This window comes from Trachemys scripta, chromosome 7, assembly GCF_013100865.1.
Source record: "Trachemys scripta elegans isolate TJP31775 chromosome 7, CAS_Tse_1.0, whole genome shotgun sequence".
NCBI classification, from domain to species: Eukaryota; Metazoa; Chordata; order Testudines; family Emydidae; genus Trachemys; species Trachemys scripta.
Genome location: NC_048304.1, coordinates 86,181,445 through 86,197,054, shown reverse-complemented (window position 1 = coordinate 86,197,054; position 15,610 = coordinate 86,181,445). Strand labels below are relative to the sequence as shown.

At 44.1% G+C, this 15,610-nt stretch overlaps 2 protein-coding genes across 6 annotated transcripts in view; both read left to right on the top strand.

The window, feature by feature from the left end:
- ASCC1 (activating signal cointegrator 1 complex subunit 1) overlaps window positions 1-2,119 on the top strand; it is a 57,810-nt gene extending 55,691 nt beyond the window's left edge. For all 5 annotated transcript variants that reach the window (XM_034776941.1, XM_034776939.1, XM_034776940.1 and 2 more), the window contains exon 10: window positions 1,100-2,119. In XM_034776941.1, the coding sequence (XP_034632832.1) occupies window positions 1,100-1,216 (117 nt within the window). In that variant the 3' untranslated portion in view covers window positions 1,217-2,119. The remainder of the gene's footprint in view (window positions 1-1,099) is intronic.
- A 3,655-nt stretch (window positions 2,120-5,774) lies between these two features.
- SPOCK2 (SPARC (osteonectin), cwcv and kazal like domains proteoglycan 2) overlaps window positions 5,775-15,610 on the top strand; it is a 49,391-nt gene continuing 39,555 nt past the window's right edge. The window contains exon 1 of the mRNA XM_034777222.1: window positions 5,775-6,444. Within this exon, the coding sequence (XP_034633113.1) occupies window positions 6,265-6,444 (180 nt within the window). The 5' untranslated portion in view covers window positions 5,775-6,264. The remainder of the gene's footprint in view (window positions 6,445-15,610) is intronic.

Below are 15,610 nucleotides of genomic sequence, written 5' to 3'. Positions count from 1 at the left end.
AGGGAGACCATACCATTCAGGCCCTTGATGACCCTCAGCATTGGAACATATTAAACTGAGTTTGAAAGTAGTATTTTTATTGGAAGGCATCACTGGTATTTTAAGGTAGAGTAATTTCCTGCATCTTAATGGAATGGGAAAAGCACTTTATACTTCAACATGATGCATTTCCAAGCAGTATTGAACTTTCCTATAATGAATTCTGATGTCACTTTTGTGTGTGGCTCATAAATGGCGTTAACTACTGGAGTGGCTCCCTGATGAACTGTGTTTTGTTCTTGAAAGTCTTTGAATAAAGAGGGACTCAGTGGTTTGGGGTTTAATGTTAGGATAAAGAGCCTTTCACCTTGTGTACAAATCTGAATTTGGACCAAACTGGCCACAAACATTGCCAGTGTTTGACTCGTGAATGATCTGTTCTCAATCCAGTCTCCTATGGACATTGCAAAACCAATTGTAGTTAGCCCAGACTGGCCCCTTTTGTTGGTGATCTCCACTAAGGATTGGAATAGGCCTGGGGACTGAATTAATTTCTCATATGTAGTGGTGTGGTCCCTCTAGTTCAGAGGTTCTCAAACTGGGGGTCGGGAACTCTCAGGGGGTTGTGAGGTTATTACATGGGGGGGGGGTGCGAGCTGTCAGCCTCCACCCCAAACCCCGCTTTGCTTCCAGCATTTATAATGGCGTTAAATATATAAAAAAGTGTTTTTAATTTATTGGGGGGGGGGTCGCACTCAGAAGCTTGCTATGTGAATGGGGTCACCAGTACAAAAGTTTGAGAACCACTGCGTCTAGTTCATGGCTGAGACAAGTGGATGAGATCGGGTGGTGAATGCTGGCATTGCAACTGTGCTGTATGTACTACAGGAATTCAGTTTCCTAAACTTCAGCTGGCATCCTCGACAAAGGCTAATCTCACTTTCTATTAAAAAAAAACAGAACTCTTCTGAAGAATCATTCTAAATACAAAATGAATACAGAAATAGAACTAAATATCAGAAGAGACTTTCCAAGGTTGATTTTTACAGGCAGGTCTGCAAATATGCCTCAATTTGTTTTGTTTGGACATTCCTCATGGGTTCTAACTCCTCTCTTTCAGAACTTTGAGAACTTCTACTTTGGAGAACTGCAGCTGAATTCAGTCCATCTTTCTCAGAGATTCTCCACAGACAGCTCTGGTTACTACGCTACATCTGGGCAGCTCACTTTCTCCTGAAATAACAACTCAGGTGCTCCAACAGATCTGCTGTGCACCCAGAATTGTAAAGGGGTTACATTAATTTTGGAGCCTCAAACATGAAGAGAGATCTCTTCTAAGGATTCTACAAAGACTGGGATGCCATGTTATTTCTTCAAGGAATCATGCACGATCTGCGACGTTGCACCTTTTTGGTGGAACTCTCCTGCAGTCTTTCCTACAAATATCCCATCTCCCTATCCTCTCAAAAAGCTCTGGTCTCCTCCTACCTCCACCTCATACTGCTTTTTCATTTCCCTTAACACTTCTAGTTTACTGGTTTCTTCCACTTGGAAGCTAGCTGGCATCTTTAGGATAAAGGGTCATTGTCAGCTAACCTTTTATATGCAGTTTTTCTCGTTTTTATCAGATGTTTGATGCCATCTTACAAGTTTACAAAAATAACATTTATTTCTCTACAGTTTCTTTCCTTCTGGCAAATATTTGTCTCTCCCAGCCTTCCTCCTCAGCCTTCTTTGTAATGGAGCAGAAGACATGTCTTCATTTTGTTTACTTCACTATTTCAAAGCCCAATGAAGTCAGTGGAAAGACTCCCATTGAAATCGGTGGACTTTGGATCAGGCCTTATATGAACAGGAATGTTGCATGTGCCTGTTTACATTTGTCATTAAACTGCTTGTTGTAGACCAGCAGTATGCACACACCCAGCTTTCTGTGTGTCACACCAGATCTTGATAATTTTGTTTTTAAATGAGCAACTGTAAACTCTCAAAATAAATGTTTAAAATCCAGAAGAGCTCCCCAGACTGTAATATAACAATGTTAAGGCAAGTCATTACTTGGGGCCCAAACAGTTTGACAGTGTTTCTGTAACATTAGTGATGTTAAAATAACCAAATAAATTAATTCCTTTAAAAAAAAGTGTTTAACTCCTGTTGCATTAATAAAGCTATCAAATTATTTTTGTAAACTTTTTGCACTTGTATTAATAAACTATTTGCAATAAGTGCAGTGAGAACTGTTTTAAGCAATCATTCCTCAGGCTGTCAAAAATCTGTTTATTGTAAATGGTTTTCTGATAAAGGAGCAAAATTGTTATTACAGTTGGTGATACTTTGAGACAGCATCTTAAGACAGTTGGCTTAAACAGTGCTGATCTGTTGTAAAGATTTTATTTCATGTTATCTGGGGATCATCTTTCCAAATTCAGTAATAGTGGCAACATAGTCTTTTTTTTTTTTTTCTTTCACTAGGAAAGTTTAAAAATGGATGATCCTGGTTTCTTCATTTTGTATTGAAAACATTCCCTTTGTTCAGAAAATTAGTTTTAATATTCACTCGTTAGTCTGAAGCTATCCTGTACTCTATTTTAATATTTTTTTCTCCAGCTCTCTTCCCATGCTGCCATTGCACACTTGTCCTCTGGTGGGAAGAGCCTCTTCTAAAACCACCCTTAATGTTGCTTACCTAGTAAAGCATGTGTACACACACTTGGGACCTAATCCTGTGAGATGCTGAGAGCTCTCAATTCCTGTTGGTTTCAGCTTTCAGCATCTCTCAAGAAGCATATCTCAGGATCAGGCTGTTAGTCTTCCACCCAAAAGTACAGACTAGATTTTCTTTTTGCGATAGAAAGATATACATATAAAAGCTTCTTAGCATGTTTTATTTTTAACATCTGTAACCAAGAAGCTGTTTATGCACTTAGCAATATACTTCAGACCAAATATTCAAGCTCTAAAGGACACAGAGTACTATTTTTATTCCTCTTCATAAGCAATTCCCTCTTAGAAGCTTAGCTATAAAATTTCCTTTCCAACTAGTTTTGCCCTTTGTTTAATATTGATTTTTTTCTTGCTGTTTTTCCTCATTGAGCTCATCATTAATTACTCCTGAGGGCATTCTGTGCCAAAAAATTAAATTCTGGGCACAATATTTTAAAATTCTGCAGGTTTTATTTGTGAATAAATAAATGCAGAGGCTCCAGCATGGCAGTGGGGAGCACAGGCCCCTGGCTGCACGAAGGTGAGAGAAAACCCTGCAGCCTCCCCGCTCCTCAGACACGGATTCAGTGGTGAGGCTGCACCCGACTCTGACAGCACAAGGCCTGGGTCTGCCCCAGAAATATCCTAGGTCCCCCTACCTTTGTGCCAGGCACACCAGGTGTGGGGCAGGCAGGATCCAAGTGTGGAGGGGCTCATTGTCGGGGGGATCCAGGTGTGGGGTGAGAGGATTCTGTGTGGGACAATTGGGGTGCAGGCAGCTCAGTGGGGGGGTTTGGTGTGGGGAGATCTGAATGCACAGAGGCTTGTTGGGGGGAATTCCAGGTTCAGTGGCAATAGGACTCTGGGGGGGGGGGCTTCCAGGTGAATGGTTGGGGCTCAGTGGAGGGGTCTGGGTGTGAGGGTCCCAGCAGAGGGGTCTGGATGCTCAGGGAGGGGGACTTGCTGGGGTGGGGGTCTGGGTGCAGCTTGTTGGGGGTCAGTGGGGTGGGGGTTTGGATGTGAGGGTTCAGGATGGTTCAGGGGTGGGGGGACTCATCAGGGTGGAGGTTTGAGTGCAGGGATCTCTGGGGGTGGTCTGGGTGCAGGTGACTCCAGATGCAGGAGTTGAGGTTCAGTGGGGTGGGTTTCAGTATGGAGGGCTGGGGGATTCTGTGTGTACTGGGTAAGGCTTGGTGGGGGTGTCTGGGTATGGGAAGTCTGGATGCATGGGGATTGGGCAGATGGGGGAGCAGCTCCCTCTACAGGGACCCCACCCCCCGCAGTTGAGGAGTGATGCGGGCAGGAAGCAGGGGAGGATGCTCAGCTTCCTGCAGCTGGGGGAGGTTTTGGGGGATGGGTCTGACACAGCCCCAACCACTCCTTGCAGGGGAAGAGGAAATCCTGTTCTCTCCTGCCTCCAGCCCAGCCAGGATTAGCAGCTGATCTTGGCTCAGGGTAGAAGCCACTGGCTGGGGTGTCACCAGCCCTGCAGTGATTTCTCTCTCCTCCGGGTGCCTGAAATGATGTACCTGTGCTGCTAAGAAGTGGTGTATGACTGCTCTTGCAGCTTCCCTTTGCTTCTCTGTCAAAGTTATTTTTCTGTGGGGAAGCAAAGAAATCTGTGGGGGACATGAATTCTGCGCATGCGCAGTGGTGCAGAATTCCCCCAGAAGTAGTTAATATAGTTGGATTTTGATTATGTTGGGTCAGATCCTTCCACCCTGACTAATGCTGAGAGTAAATCTTGCTCCATGAGTAATCCCATTGAAATCAGTGGGACTAGCACATAGTAAGGTACTACTTCCCATGAGCAAGGGTGGCAGGATAGGTCCCTTTGTGCACAAATACTGTATCAAGTGAGTGACCACAACTGTAGAAGGGGCATTAATGGCTGTGTTTATATAGATCCTTTAGTTCTGTTTCAGTTTACATTCAATGGAGAGTTAAAAGAATGTTAGTCTGTTTCCTCTTCTGCAGATTGTCTTTAGTATTGTTAATTTCTAGGACTGAAAGCCAAGAATTTGTTTGAAATCTGAATCTGGTCCTGTGAGATCAACATGTTTTGTGCCTCCAGAATTTTTGGCTCCTATTTGCTTTACAATTGATGTAAACATCTATTATGCCTCTCTCATATGGGAAATTTTTTTAATTCCTAGCAACCATTCCAAGAGTGTAACCCTTTAAAGGGGTGGTGGCATCTTGAAAATCACATTTGTCTGAACATATTGTAGCTACTATTGTGACAAATAACACCTCCCATTACTATAAATGAAGTTAGTGGAAACATTTTTTCTCTTTTATCCATTGATTTGTGCATTCGACAGCACTTTGCACAGTCCATCAGGCCCTAGTTCTACAATGAGGTTTGGGTGGGTGAACTTCTGCAAAATCCCCTTGACTTCAATGGGGCTCTGAGCTGAAGGGGGGAGGAGGCTGCTGGCATAGAGCTGATTGCAGGATCAGGGCCCTACTTAGGCTCCAGCAGCGCCTAAGTAGGCTGAACTATTTAAGGGGGTGTTCTGTCAGAAATGGGAATTGATATAGATCAGTGCTGGTCCCTGGCCTCTAAGATTTCTAAAGGGGACAGCGCCTCTATTTAAAATTTGTAGGGGTCTGCACCTGAAAAGGGTTGAAAATCACTGATATGGATAATCAGTTTTTAAAACCAATTTGACCGTGTTCTTTCGAAACAGCACAACCCAAATCCTCCCCGCCAGAGCTTCATCCCCTTTCAAATCCCCTGGAAAGCCCCACCCCATGGAGGGCGCCCAGCCTCGCTCTTCACGTTCCTGTTCGGCAGCCGCTTTGCACGTTCCAAAGACCGCCAGCTCCCTGCACAGGAAGCGGCGAGCCTCGTTGTTCTCCGGGGGCAGAGCGCCGGGCTCGCCTCTTGCAGCCTCAGGCCCTTTCCCTACAGCATCCAGGCACCACGGCGGGCCGAGAGGGAGGTGCCGTGGAAATCCGTGCAACAGCTCGGCTTGCTGCGGCCGGGCCGGCTCTGCTCCTGCGGGTCTGAGGCCGCGGCGCGAGGGGAGGGGCCCGCGCGCTGTCAGCACCACGCCCCCGACCCCGCGGCTCTTCCCAGGACCCAGCCTAGGGTTACGGGCCAGGCACTGAACACGGTTCGCTGGGCTAGCGGGAGCCGCAGCCCGTCTGCGCCCTGGGTTGCAGCGTGAGCTGGATGTGCTTCCCCAGGGCCTTTGTCGTGAGCCGCTCGCGGGGCTCGCACTGCCCTGTGCCCTGCATCCTCCTCCCTTGCGAGCGGGGCTAGTGACCGCGCTGTCTCTGGTCTCGAGACTCACTTTGAAATCCTATCCCGTCGTTTCTGGGTGGGTTCCTGTTTAACAGGTATGATGTCAAGTGTGATGCTGATGCTACAGTGACTAAGCCAGCCTCTTTTGGCGCAGACTCTGTCATCCTATCTGTGCTCCTAGCTCGGGGTTTCAGAGTAGGGCATCTCATAATCAGGTCACATTCCACTGAGGATCCACCATCCATCTCTCCCTAAATCGCGAGACCAGAGAGGGAAGAAGACAAATAATTGCTTTGCAAGAGGTGGAGAAAAAAAGACCAAGATCAGAGATGAGAGCCCCAGGCTGTTGTCTGGTGCTACTGTTGCTGTTGGCTGTCGCCTTGGCGGAAGGGGACAGCAAAGGGGGTAAAGACGGAGACCATCCAGGCAATTTTATGGAGGACGAGCAATGGCTGTCTTCCATTTCTCAATACAGCGGCAAGATCAAACACTGGAACCGCTTCCGAGACGTGAGTCTGTAGCCTAAAACCGTCTAGCATGAGGTCCACCCTAGGGGAGGGGAGGCCGTTGAAAACCAGAAAGGAGTGCAGCGGGGGAACCTGTGCGAAAGAGCTGCCGATGGGAGCATTGCAATCTCTACTCTAAATGGATCCATAAAATATATGGGGCTTCCCTGGTTGTTGTTTGGGGGGGGGGATTTAAATACAACTGGGCAGGCTTCGAAAAGCCAGGGAGCTGAGCAAGTACTATGCCTGTGGAAAAATTAAATGATTTCATTTGAAAACGTGTTTAATTTTGCATTAGCTAGAGACCAGCAGGCATCGGGGAGATGGAAGCCGGATAAGTGCGTGCACAAGCTAGTAGCACCACCTGATTGCATTAGATTGCACGGGGGTAGGGCGAGCTGGGCTGAAGGTGGTAACTCCCTTTGCAAATGTTGACCGTTATTTAGAGGGAAGGGGAGGCATTTGTTGCACAGAGCACGGAGCAGCTTTGCAGCAAGGGCAACTCGCTGCATCGTTCGATGAAAACAAAGCCGTTCCCAAGTGCTCTAATGAGTTTGCAAAGGTGCGCTTGGCAAGGTTATAGGAGGCGCCGATGTGCTGTGTTAATAAGCACCTTCATAGTGCCTAGACCTGTGTATTAAGATGAGCTGAGCAAGCGTGAATGTGTGAGGTTGAAAATACTGCAGAAAAACGGTGGCGTTTTTATTGACGTGTCTCCCTGCTCAGTTACTGCCTCTACATAATTACACCCGAGCTGTTTGATCCTAGCGGCTCCACATTCTGCTGCTTCCTTTTCATTATACTATTGGATCCACAGGAATGGTTTCCGGATGGCGAGATCAGACAGCAAATGACAGACAAAATAATTAAAAAAGCAAGAGCAGAAAGAGAGAGAAAAGTAGGAGGGAGCCGAATGGAAATAATTATGGTGCTAAGAAAGCAGCAAAACCCAGGTGTCAAAACAAAGCCAAACATGGGAAATCACTTTTTCTCTCCTGCTGTTTTTCTTTAAATAAAAGGTTTATAAAACGTGGTAAGTGATAGATTGGGGTAGGAGGAGAAATAATAGCTTGGGGGACTACCCCGCATGCATTTTTTATTTTTAGGAGGACAGGTGTAGATATCTCTGTCTGTGCAGGGTGGAGGCTGCAGAGGGAACTGAAAACCTGATCACAGGCACAAAAATGTGTTATAAGGAATTTTCCAAAGGAGACAGCATAGGGGCAGGGTTACCTTGGAAGGGAAATGCATTAGACTTCAATAACTTGTAGTTTTAGGGATTTGTTTAAATATACATCTGATGCTTTCCATTTTCTGCGCTAGGTGATGTGTGGACCCTGGCTGCTGCTCATAAATATATGTCAGCACAAAGGAAGGTGTGTTTCTTCCTTTGTTTTCCTTATAAACTATTTTATTTTATCCTTTTGCTAATGTTGATCAAGGTTAACTAAGAAGAAAGGATCATAGCTTCTTCTCTGAGGTCTGAGCTAGATTGCAGTGTAAATATTAATTGTTCTAAAAGTCATTTCTGAGATCACAAAAGAGGGAGCCCCCTACATACCCTTGCCAGTGCTTAGTAATTAGGAGGAGGAGGCAGAATGAGGGACTTCCTTTCACTTGTGTTTATGCAGCACTCTGTTTAGGAGCACCTGTAGATCACCGGGGAAAATGCATGAGTATTTTTCAACAGAGATGTGACATCTTTTTCGGTGTTTAAAAAGCTCAGAGGTTGTAAGGATGGCAGATCTATAGCTGTGGGGGCTGGGAGAAGCAATAGTTTCACTTAGTGGCTATTACATCAGGAGGAAAAGCAATTTGATTAAGTAATACAAGTTAGAAAAGGGTTGATTTTTGTTCTCATGACACTTGTTTAGCTTATTCTTTGCTCTCAAATGCCATTTCTCACTCCTGAAACATTTAGTATCAGAGACACTAAAGGATGGAGTTCCTCATTTCTTTCAGATTATTGACTCAGCCTCGACATACCATATTTGCAAAGGATTATGCACATTTGCAGTTTAACCTTTGAATAAATAACACATATTAGAAGTTTTGGGGTATGTTTACCTACATATGCTCTCAATAACCAATAGGAATGGTAATTTATAGTGTTTCATACATATGATAAGAGTATATGATTCATAAATGTAACCAGTCAAATTGACTATTACGTTTGACATAAAGACTGAGCCAAGTCTATATGTTAAGGTTTCCCTTATGAATTTGCTCATTAGGTACCATTATGGATCATTACAAAATATTGGCTCTGAAAGTCCAGTTGGCCCAAAATATAATGCAAGACAATTGTCCAATTAAATAAGACTAAATTACGTATATGCTGAACATATTAACTACATCTGCTATCAGTAGAATTGAACAACTAGATACAATCCTGCTTTCATTGATGGCCTTCTCAGGAAGGTTGTGGGCAGACTAGAAGACTGAACAGGTCTTTTCCAGCTCTAATTTCTATGACCTTGTGGACAGAAACAGAGGGGAATGGGCTAAACCCATGGCTAATGCTAATAGAGGTTTGGTAATGACTTGATCCAGAAATAAATAGCCACAAATGTGTTTAGTAAAATTATTTTTTTTAGTGAAGGCAGTTGACTCAATATCTGAATACATTTTCTGATGGTTCTTCAAGCCCTATACTGCAAAATGTACTGTTGAGTGTAATGAATTTGGTGGTCTCAGGTCATCTCTGCAAGGCAGAAGAACACTTCAAAGAGCTGTCATACCTGGTTTATCAGATTTTACCTCTGGCTGTGGAAGGAGAAAAACAGATGGTCCCATGGGTCCCAGTTGAGGTTTTTGTCACGCTTGTGCGAGGATGCTAGCATTGCAGCTAATGTAATTGAATCTTGCTAACCTGTCCTACAAGTAATTCAACACATTCAGTTCAGGACACTGCTAATCTAGTAACCTTCACAATTAAATGTAGTCAATAATAATAATAAGCAGCTGTATTTAATCTCAGACTTTAATTTTATTTTTCTACTGGCCAAGATAAGTTGGAGTTTTTACTGCCTCTTAATGATTATACTCATGCAGTAGTTACTGATTTGAGAATAGCTTACTGCCTAAGGAATTCAGCTTGTAGTACTCTGTAAGAGTGAAATAAATCAGGTATAGGTTTTCACTGAAATGAGCATGGTGGATCTCCTTTTAAATGCCAGTGGATGTTGTTCATGTTTAAAACCAATATACGGTATGGGATACTTGTCCATTTCTGCTCAGGACTAGAGAAGAGGAGGGTGTTACAAGTCAGGATTGGGGTGCTTTGACAGAGCTATGTGAAGACCTGGGACTGGAATAACTGGGGGCCTGGCAAATTAGGATTCTGGTGCATTGGCGGGGTTATGTGGGTGAAGCTCTCACACACCTCTCACACGCTATGTCTGATAAAGGTATCGGCTCCTCACTTGCATAATCACCAGATCAGAACATTGATAAAATTCCTGGGTAGAAGAAGTAACCAGCTAATTATTTGTGATTCTGTCTGCTGATGAATACTGCTCTGTATCTCTTGAAGGTTTATAGATTTACTGGGTCTCCCATTTTAGTGGCAAGTATCAGAGGGGTAGCCGTGTTAGTCTGAATCTGTAAAAAGCAACAGAGGGTCCTGTGGCACCTTTGAGACTAACAGAAGTACTGGGAGCATAAGCTTTCGTGGGTCAGAACCTCACTTCATCAGATGCCTTGCTCCCAGTACTTCTGTTAGTCTCAAAGGTGCCACAGGACCCTCTGTTCCATTTTAGTGGGTTTATGTTGACAGGCTAATATTCTTGGTGCATTTAATGCTTAAGAAAATGAGGAACTAATAGCCTTGGGCAGACATTAGAACTGTTCATGCTGTGGGTATGTGAAGGCTTCCCTCACATGGTGCAGCCAATGCACCTCCATTCTGATCTGCAATACTTGCTTCCCTTCCAGTCTCAGATCTCCCCTGAACAGAGAGGCACAGATATCCTGAAATGCTTGACAGAGAAATGTCCATTTAAGACTAGAGTGACCACCATAGTCATTTTACTTGTGACCTGATCTGTATTTGAACCAAGTTCTCCAAAGGTGAAAGGTAGCAAAAGATCCCTGATGGCTGAATTAGCTATTAAATAACAGTGATTTAGAAGAAAATTGCACTATCCCTTGTGTGGATGTTTGTGGAATAATTTATGAGTTAATGGACTAGCCTTCCCCTCTTGATATCTTGATTCAAATCCCAGAGAGTTTACAAGTAAAAGCAGGCGGGGTAAATTATCCTTGTACCCTATGGATGTTTGTCTATATCACAAAGCTACAATACAGGAAGTCATAACTCATTGCGGTGGTGAGGCTGTATTCAGGAGACATACAGGACTGCAACAGCTAGGCTATTGCAGATCAGAGGTGTGCAAAGGAAGCTTGAACAGTGTTTGCCCTTGCTGTGTTTGGATCTGTAAGTGCTGTTAGTCTTTCATTTAAACATGAGCACCTAAATTAATCCAGAAATTCTCCTTACCAAAAAGAGGACTCTGCCCGACTCCTAATTGGTAATGAAAGAGGTGCCAGGGTTCAAGCAGTTTTTTAACTTTCATAACTGATGTGGCAAGCCCAGAGGTGCTGGGCTATGGACTGACAATCCCAGAGATGCCGGGGCTCAGCCTGGCAAGCCCTGGCACAAATTAAGCACTGCTCTGTGCCCATGAGAAAAGCCAGCAGAGCAGTGCATAGAGCATCCCTTTCAAGCTGCAGCCTTGTATGTGATCATGAATATGTATGGATCAGAGCTCTAAGTGAGCTGCTGGGGGTGAGTTGTAACTCCCTGGTAAATAAACCAATTAGTTTAATAGATAAAGGGAGAGGATAAAAGGAAAGGGGTGTTTCCCTGTTAAATACTTACCAGTGGAGACCTGATATGAATAGTGGTAAATCCCACTTGCAATAACTTGTTAACTTGTGTAAGGTTTTATATATTTACAGGATCTAGTTGACAGAAGTGTAATCTATTATATATTGGCAGAGAAAGTAGCATGTGGGAAGAGGTGCCCAATTCAATTTGATATCTTTGGGCTCCTCAGGGAAATCAGAAGGGCAAGTCTGGAGTCGCTTCACAGCCCTTGATGCATTAGGACTTGGATGCACTGAGATGAAGTCTGAGCACATCCTTAGCATCCTTTTCTTTGCAAAATATGTTTATTTGTCCAACAAGAGTCTGGGCAGTAGGGCCAATTCAGGGTTGTTGAGGAGGAGGACGATGCATTTTGAGAGCAGTGGTTGCAGTCCCCTGTCACCAACATAATTTTTTTGTGCTTCTATGTGTACAAGGGAAAGCAAGCTAAATTGGTGACATTTGTATGCGCTGGTTGGCAAACATCGTTGTGCAGGAATAGATGCCCATGTATTGAATATGTGTGTCTGCATACCTGGGAGGACAGGTGTTTGTTTTTGTGTGTCTGTGCATACATGTCTATTTTTGCTTTTTAAAGTTGCTTAGGTGGCAGTTGAAATCACACTCTGCTATGCCCAAGGCCTAAATGAAGCTCTGAAACAATTTTCAATAATACTGAGAGGTCGCCTGGATTAATAAGCAAGCCCTTTGGAATTTATTTCTGCTGAGAAATACTGTACCCAATGAGTCACAATTAGCTATTTAAATGGCAGAGAAGTCTAACGAAGTTAGCTGATATACTGTGCTCTTGTCCTCTAGTGTAGGATGCAAACTAAAGATGAGATGAGATATAGGATGAAAAGAAACACAATTATTTGGCAGTGAAAAATCCTTCCTCCTGTGTTCCCTGCAGCCTGGCTAGAACAAACTCAATTGTTCTTTCAGTTGTTTGGGAAATTGTTTTGCTGTATTTGTTACTGTGCAGTGTCTTTCTCTCCCTCCTCCCCCCCGGCGGCTGTGCTGATCCAGTCTGGTTCTCGGAGGCTATGCATCATCAGAAAGCCACACCTGCATGGAGCTGTCAAACGCTGCAGTATTACTAATCATGACATGAGAATGAAAGCTATTGATTGAGATAAAAATACTGCTTTGTCAGACAAAGATAAATTCCATTCCACTGCCCAGGGTCAGCATTCTCACTGCTTTACCATTGTTCATTTCTCTTCTAATTCTGGATTTTAAAGAGGCAGAATGCTTCAACAGTGTTGATTTTCACTGCACCAGGACACATGTTTTCTCTGCATGGGAATATCAGCTAGAGAAGAAAAAAGTCACTGTGCCATGGTTTTCTGATTCTAAAACTCTATGTCATGGTGTTTGTTCCCATTGGAATGTAAAACTCAAGTGATGCCCATATTGCTGCTGAACTGTGATCTCTAGTGTGGTTTTGGAATGATGCCAGGGCTGAGCCCCAGCTATTCCACCAGGCGCTCCCAGCCTAGTATCTCTTGTGACAAGATGTCACTGGAAAGGACTGTGGACTCCCTAGTCCTGGCAATTAAATTTCCTCACTGTCCATACAGACACTCAACCCCTTCATTAAAATCTTCATTTAACCTAATCTTAATGTTATATTGGTCATATCAGTCATGTCTGCCTTAGTTAGCTTGGAAAGTCACACTTCTGCCTGCACACACAAGGACAGAGGTGTGTGTGTATAAGCGCAGAGGCCAGCATAGACATACAGCTCCATCTATGGTCTAACTTCCCTTCCCCTTTAAACCTGGGCGTGTAAGTATATCGAGTGGATGTCAGGATATTGTAACCATTGTAGTGAATCTCGGTTAAAAACGTGAAGGCTGCAGAGGCTGTAAATTGCTCAAGCCAGATAACTGTGCTTTGAAGTCTCCACTGATGCATCCTGTGGAATTCGTAAAATAAGCTAAACAGCACTGGAATGCCTTTCCCCCAATACTAAAAAGAAAAAGTTATACTAAATGCAAAACATCCTAACACTTGCAAAATGAAGCCTCTAAGAGTCAGAAAATTCTAAAAGTTAAGGTCTCTCTTGCAACGTCATCCCATCCACACTCTTGGATAATTTTACAGGAGAAACCTTAATTTGTGGGATTTTCTGACTTTGCAATCACAGTGTCCTATTAACATTAGTTATGTTGCTTTTATTATAGTATATAGGAGAGGGACTTTTATATAGAAAACAGTCTAGGGATGTCTTTGGGACAGATCCTCAGCTGATATCATGTAAACCTGCTGCTGGAGCCAGTGGAGCTGTGCCCATTCACAATGTGTAAGCATAAAAATGTCAGCACCTAAACGGGAGCTCAGTGAGCCCCCAGTCTGGCCACACAGGTGCATAACTAGAAATCGTAGAAAGTCAGCTCAGGAGCAGATGAAGATTTCTACAGCAGCTTTGACTTGGCTACATTGTGCACCTGGCATGTTTTATGGTATTTGTTTCATGACACAAAGAGTAATACGTTAAGCCACACAACTCACCTGGAATAGCAGTGTAGCTGCGATGGGATAGCTGTTTGAGTACATGCCTAGGGTCTCAGAGAGTATCAGACTTGGAGTGGCTAGCCTGTCCCACCACCCATGCCACCACGGTTGCAATGTTGTTTTTAGCATTCTAGCTTGATCAGAGCTAGCATGGGTATGTCTGCTCAAGCTGGAAATTATTTCTTCCCAACCCCAGTGTAGATGCACCCAGGGTATCAGTGAAATATAGAACCCTTCCCATCTAGGTCACTGGCCAATATCCACACCAGGTCTGCAGTGACTGAAAGTTACCCGTTGATAGCTGTTTAGGATGCTGTGTGAAATGAACTGGTGGCCTATGTCTAGTTCCCAGGGAAAGGTGTAATGAATAAATACCACCAGAACTGACACTAAGGGTATGCCTACACTGTAATAAACCCCCTTGGCTGGCCTGTAGCAGCTGATTTGGGCTGGGGGGAGGAACTGGGGGGCTATAAAATTGCAGTGTAGGCATTTGGGCTGGGGCTGGAGCCAATTAAATAAAATGTTGTCTTATCAGTGTAATTTACAAAAGCAAACAAATACCCCGCTGATGGTGCCAATTACCTCATCAGCACATTCCTGTCTAAAATGTGAAATTCTTCTGGGGAAGTTAAAAGGTTCCCCCCCCTCCCCTTCTCTTAATTTTCCTCTCTGTGTCCTTACTCTGCTGTAGAGCAACATAATTGTTTCCCAGTCAGTGACTTCCATCATATTCTACGCCCTAGTTAAGAAGTAACTAAATATTTAATAATTTGCTGGAACAAACCCAAAAGCCCTGTCAATCATGTAGAGAGCTTTGTGTTAAGAATGAGCAACAAGAAAGAGGGAGGATCAGAGTCCCTCAGCTCAGAGATGTGGAGAAACGTCCAGTTATGTGTGGTAGGTGACACTAGCGTATGCTGTAGCAAGTCCAGAGACAATCCCAAACACCGTGATTGACCACAGAATTTTGTTGGCTCAACTATCACATATTTAAAGAGATTCTACTATTTTTCATTACTTGAGGTCAGCACTGCCAGTCCTGTTGGTGGCCCCGTTAGGCACGGGATGGGAGGCACCAGTCTCCCTGCACACTGCCCTCTGAGAAAGGCCTTAGTTTCCAAACCCGGCTAGTAGAACAGCAAAGGCAGAAGTTGCATTCTATTCTACGGTCAAGTTCAAAGCGATCTGTACCCATATCATATTTGGACGTTAACTGGTCACCTCTTGTGAGCAAAGCAAGATCTAAGACGGGTTTGACCTGGTCAATAACCAGGCTTTTGCTTGGTTGTGGGGTTGTTTTTTTTTTTTTTTTTAGTTAAAGCCCTTTGGCCTCAGGGCTATGTCTTCCTCTGGTCCCCCATTCTGTTTACACAGGGGGAATCTCACTGGCACTGAATGAGGACTCTCCTGCACTGCCCCTCACCTTCCCCAAGTGAAAAGCTAGTTTAGAGGGAGGAGCTCGCCCCTTTAATTCTGTGTTTGTCATACTCCACTTAAAGCTTCCTCTCTTGATAGTGTTATATTGTCATGGTCCCTTCTTTAACAAGTTATTGAGGAACATGTAGATATTGCTGAGACTCTGGGCTAGAGAGGATTAGTCATGGTGGGTTATATACGATGGGGTGTGCTGGGGAGCAAGAGAATGTAGTAAATTCCAGCCCCAACTCTGTGGGGGCAAAAGAGGTCACCGCCATGCACAAGCTCTGTCCCTGTTGGGATTGTGGAGCTGGGTTCCCCAACTTCATGATGTAGCATTTAGAATTAATTCCTTACGCC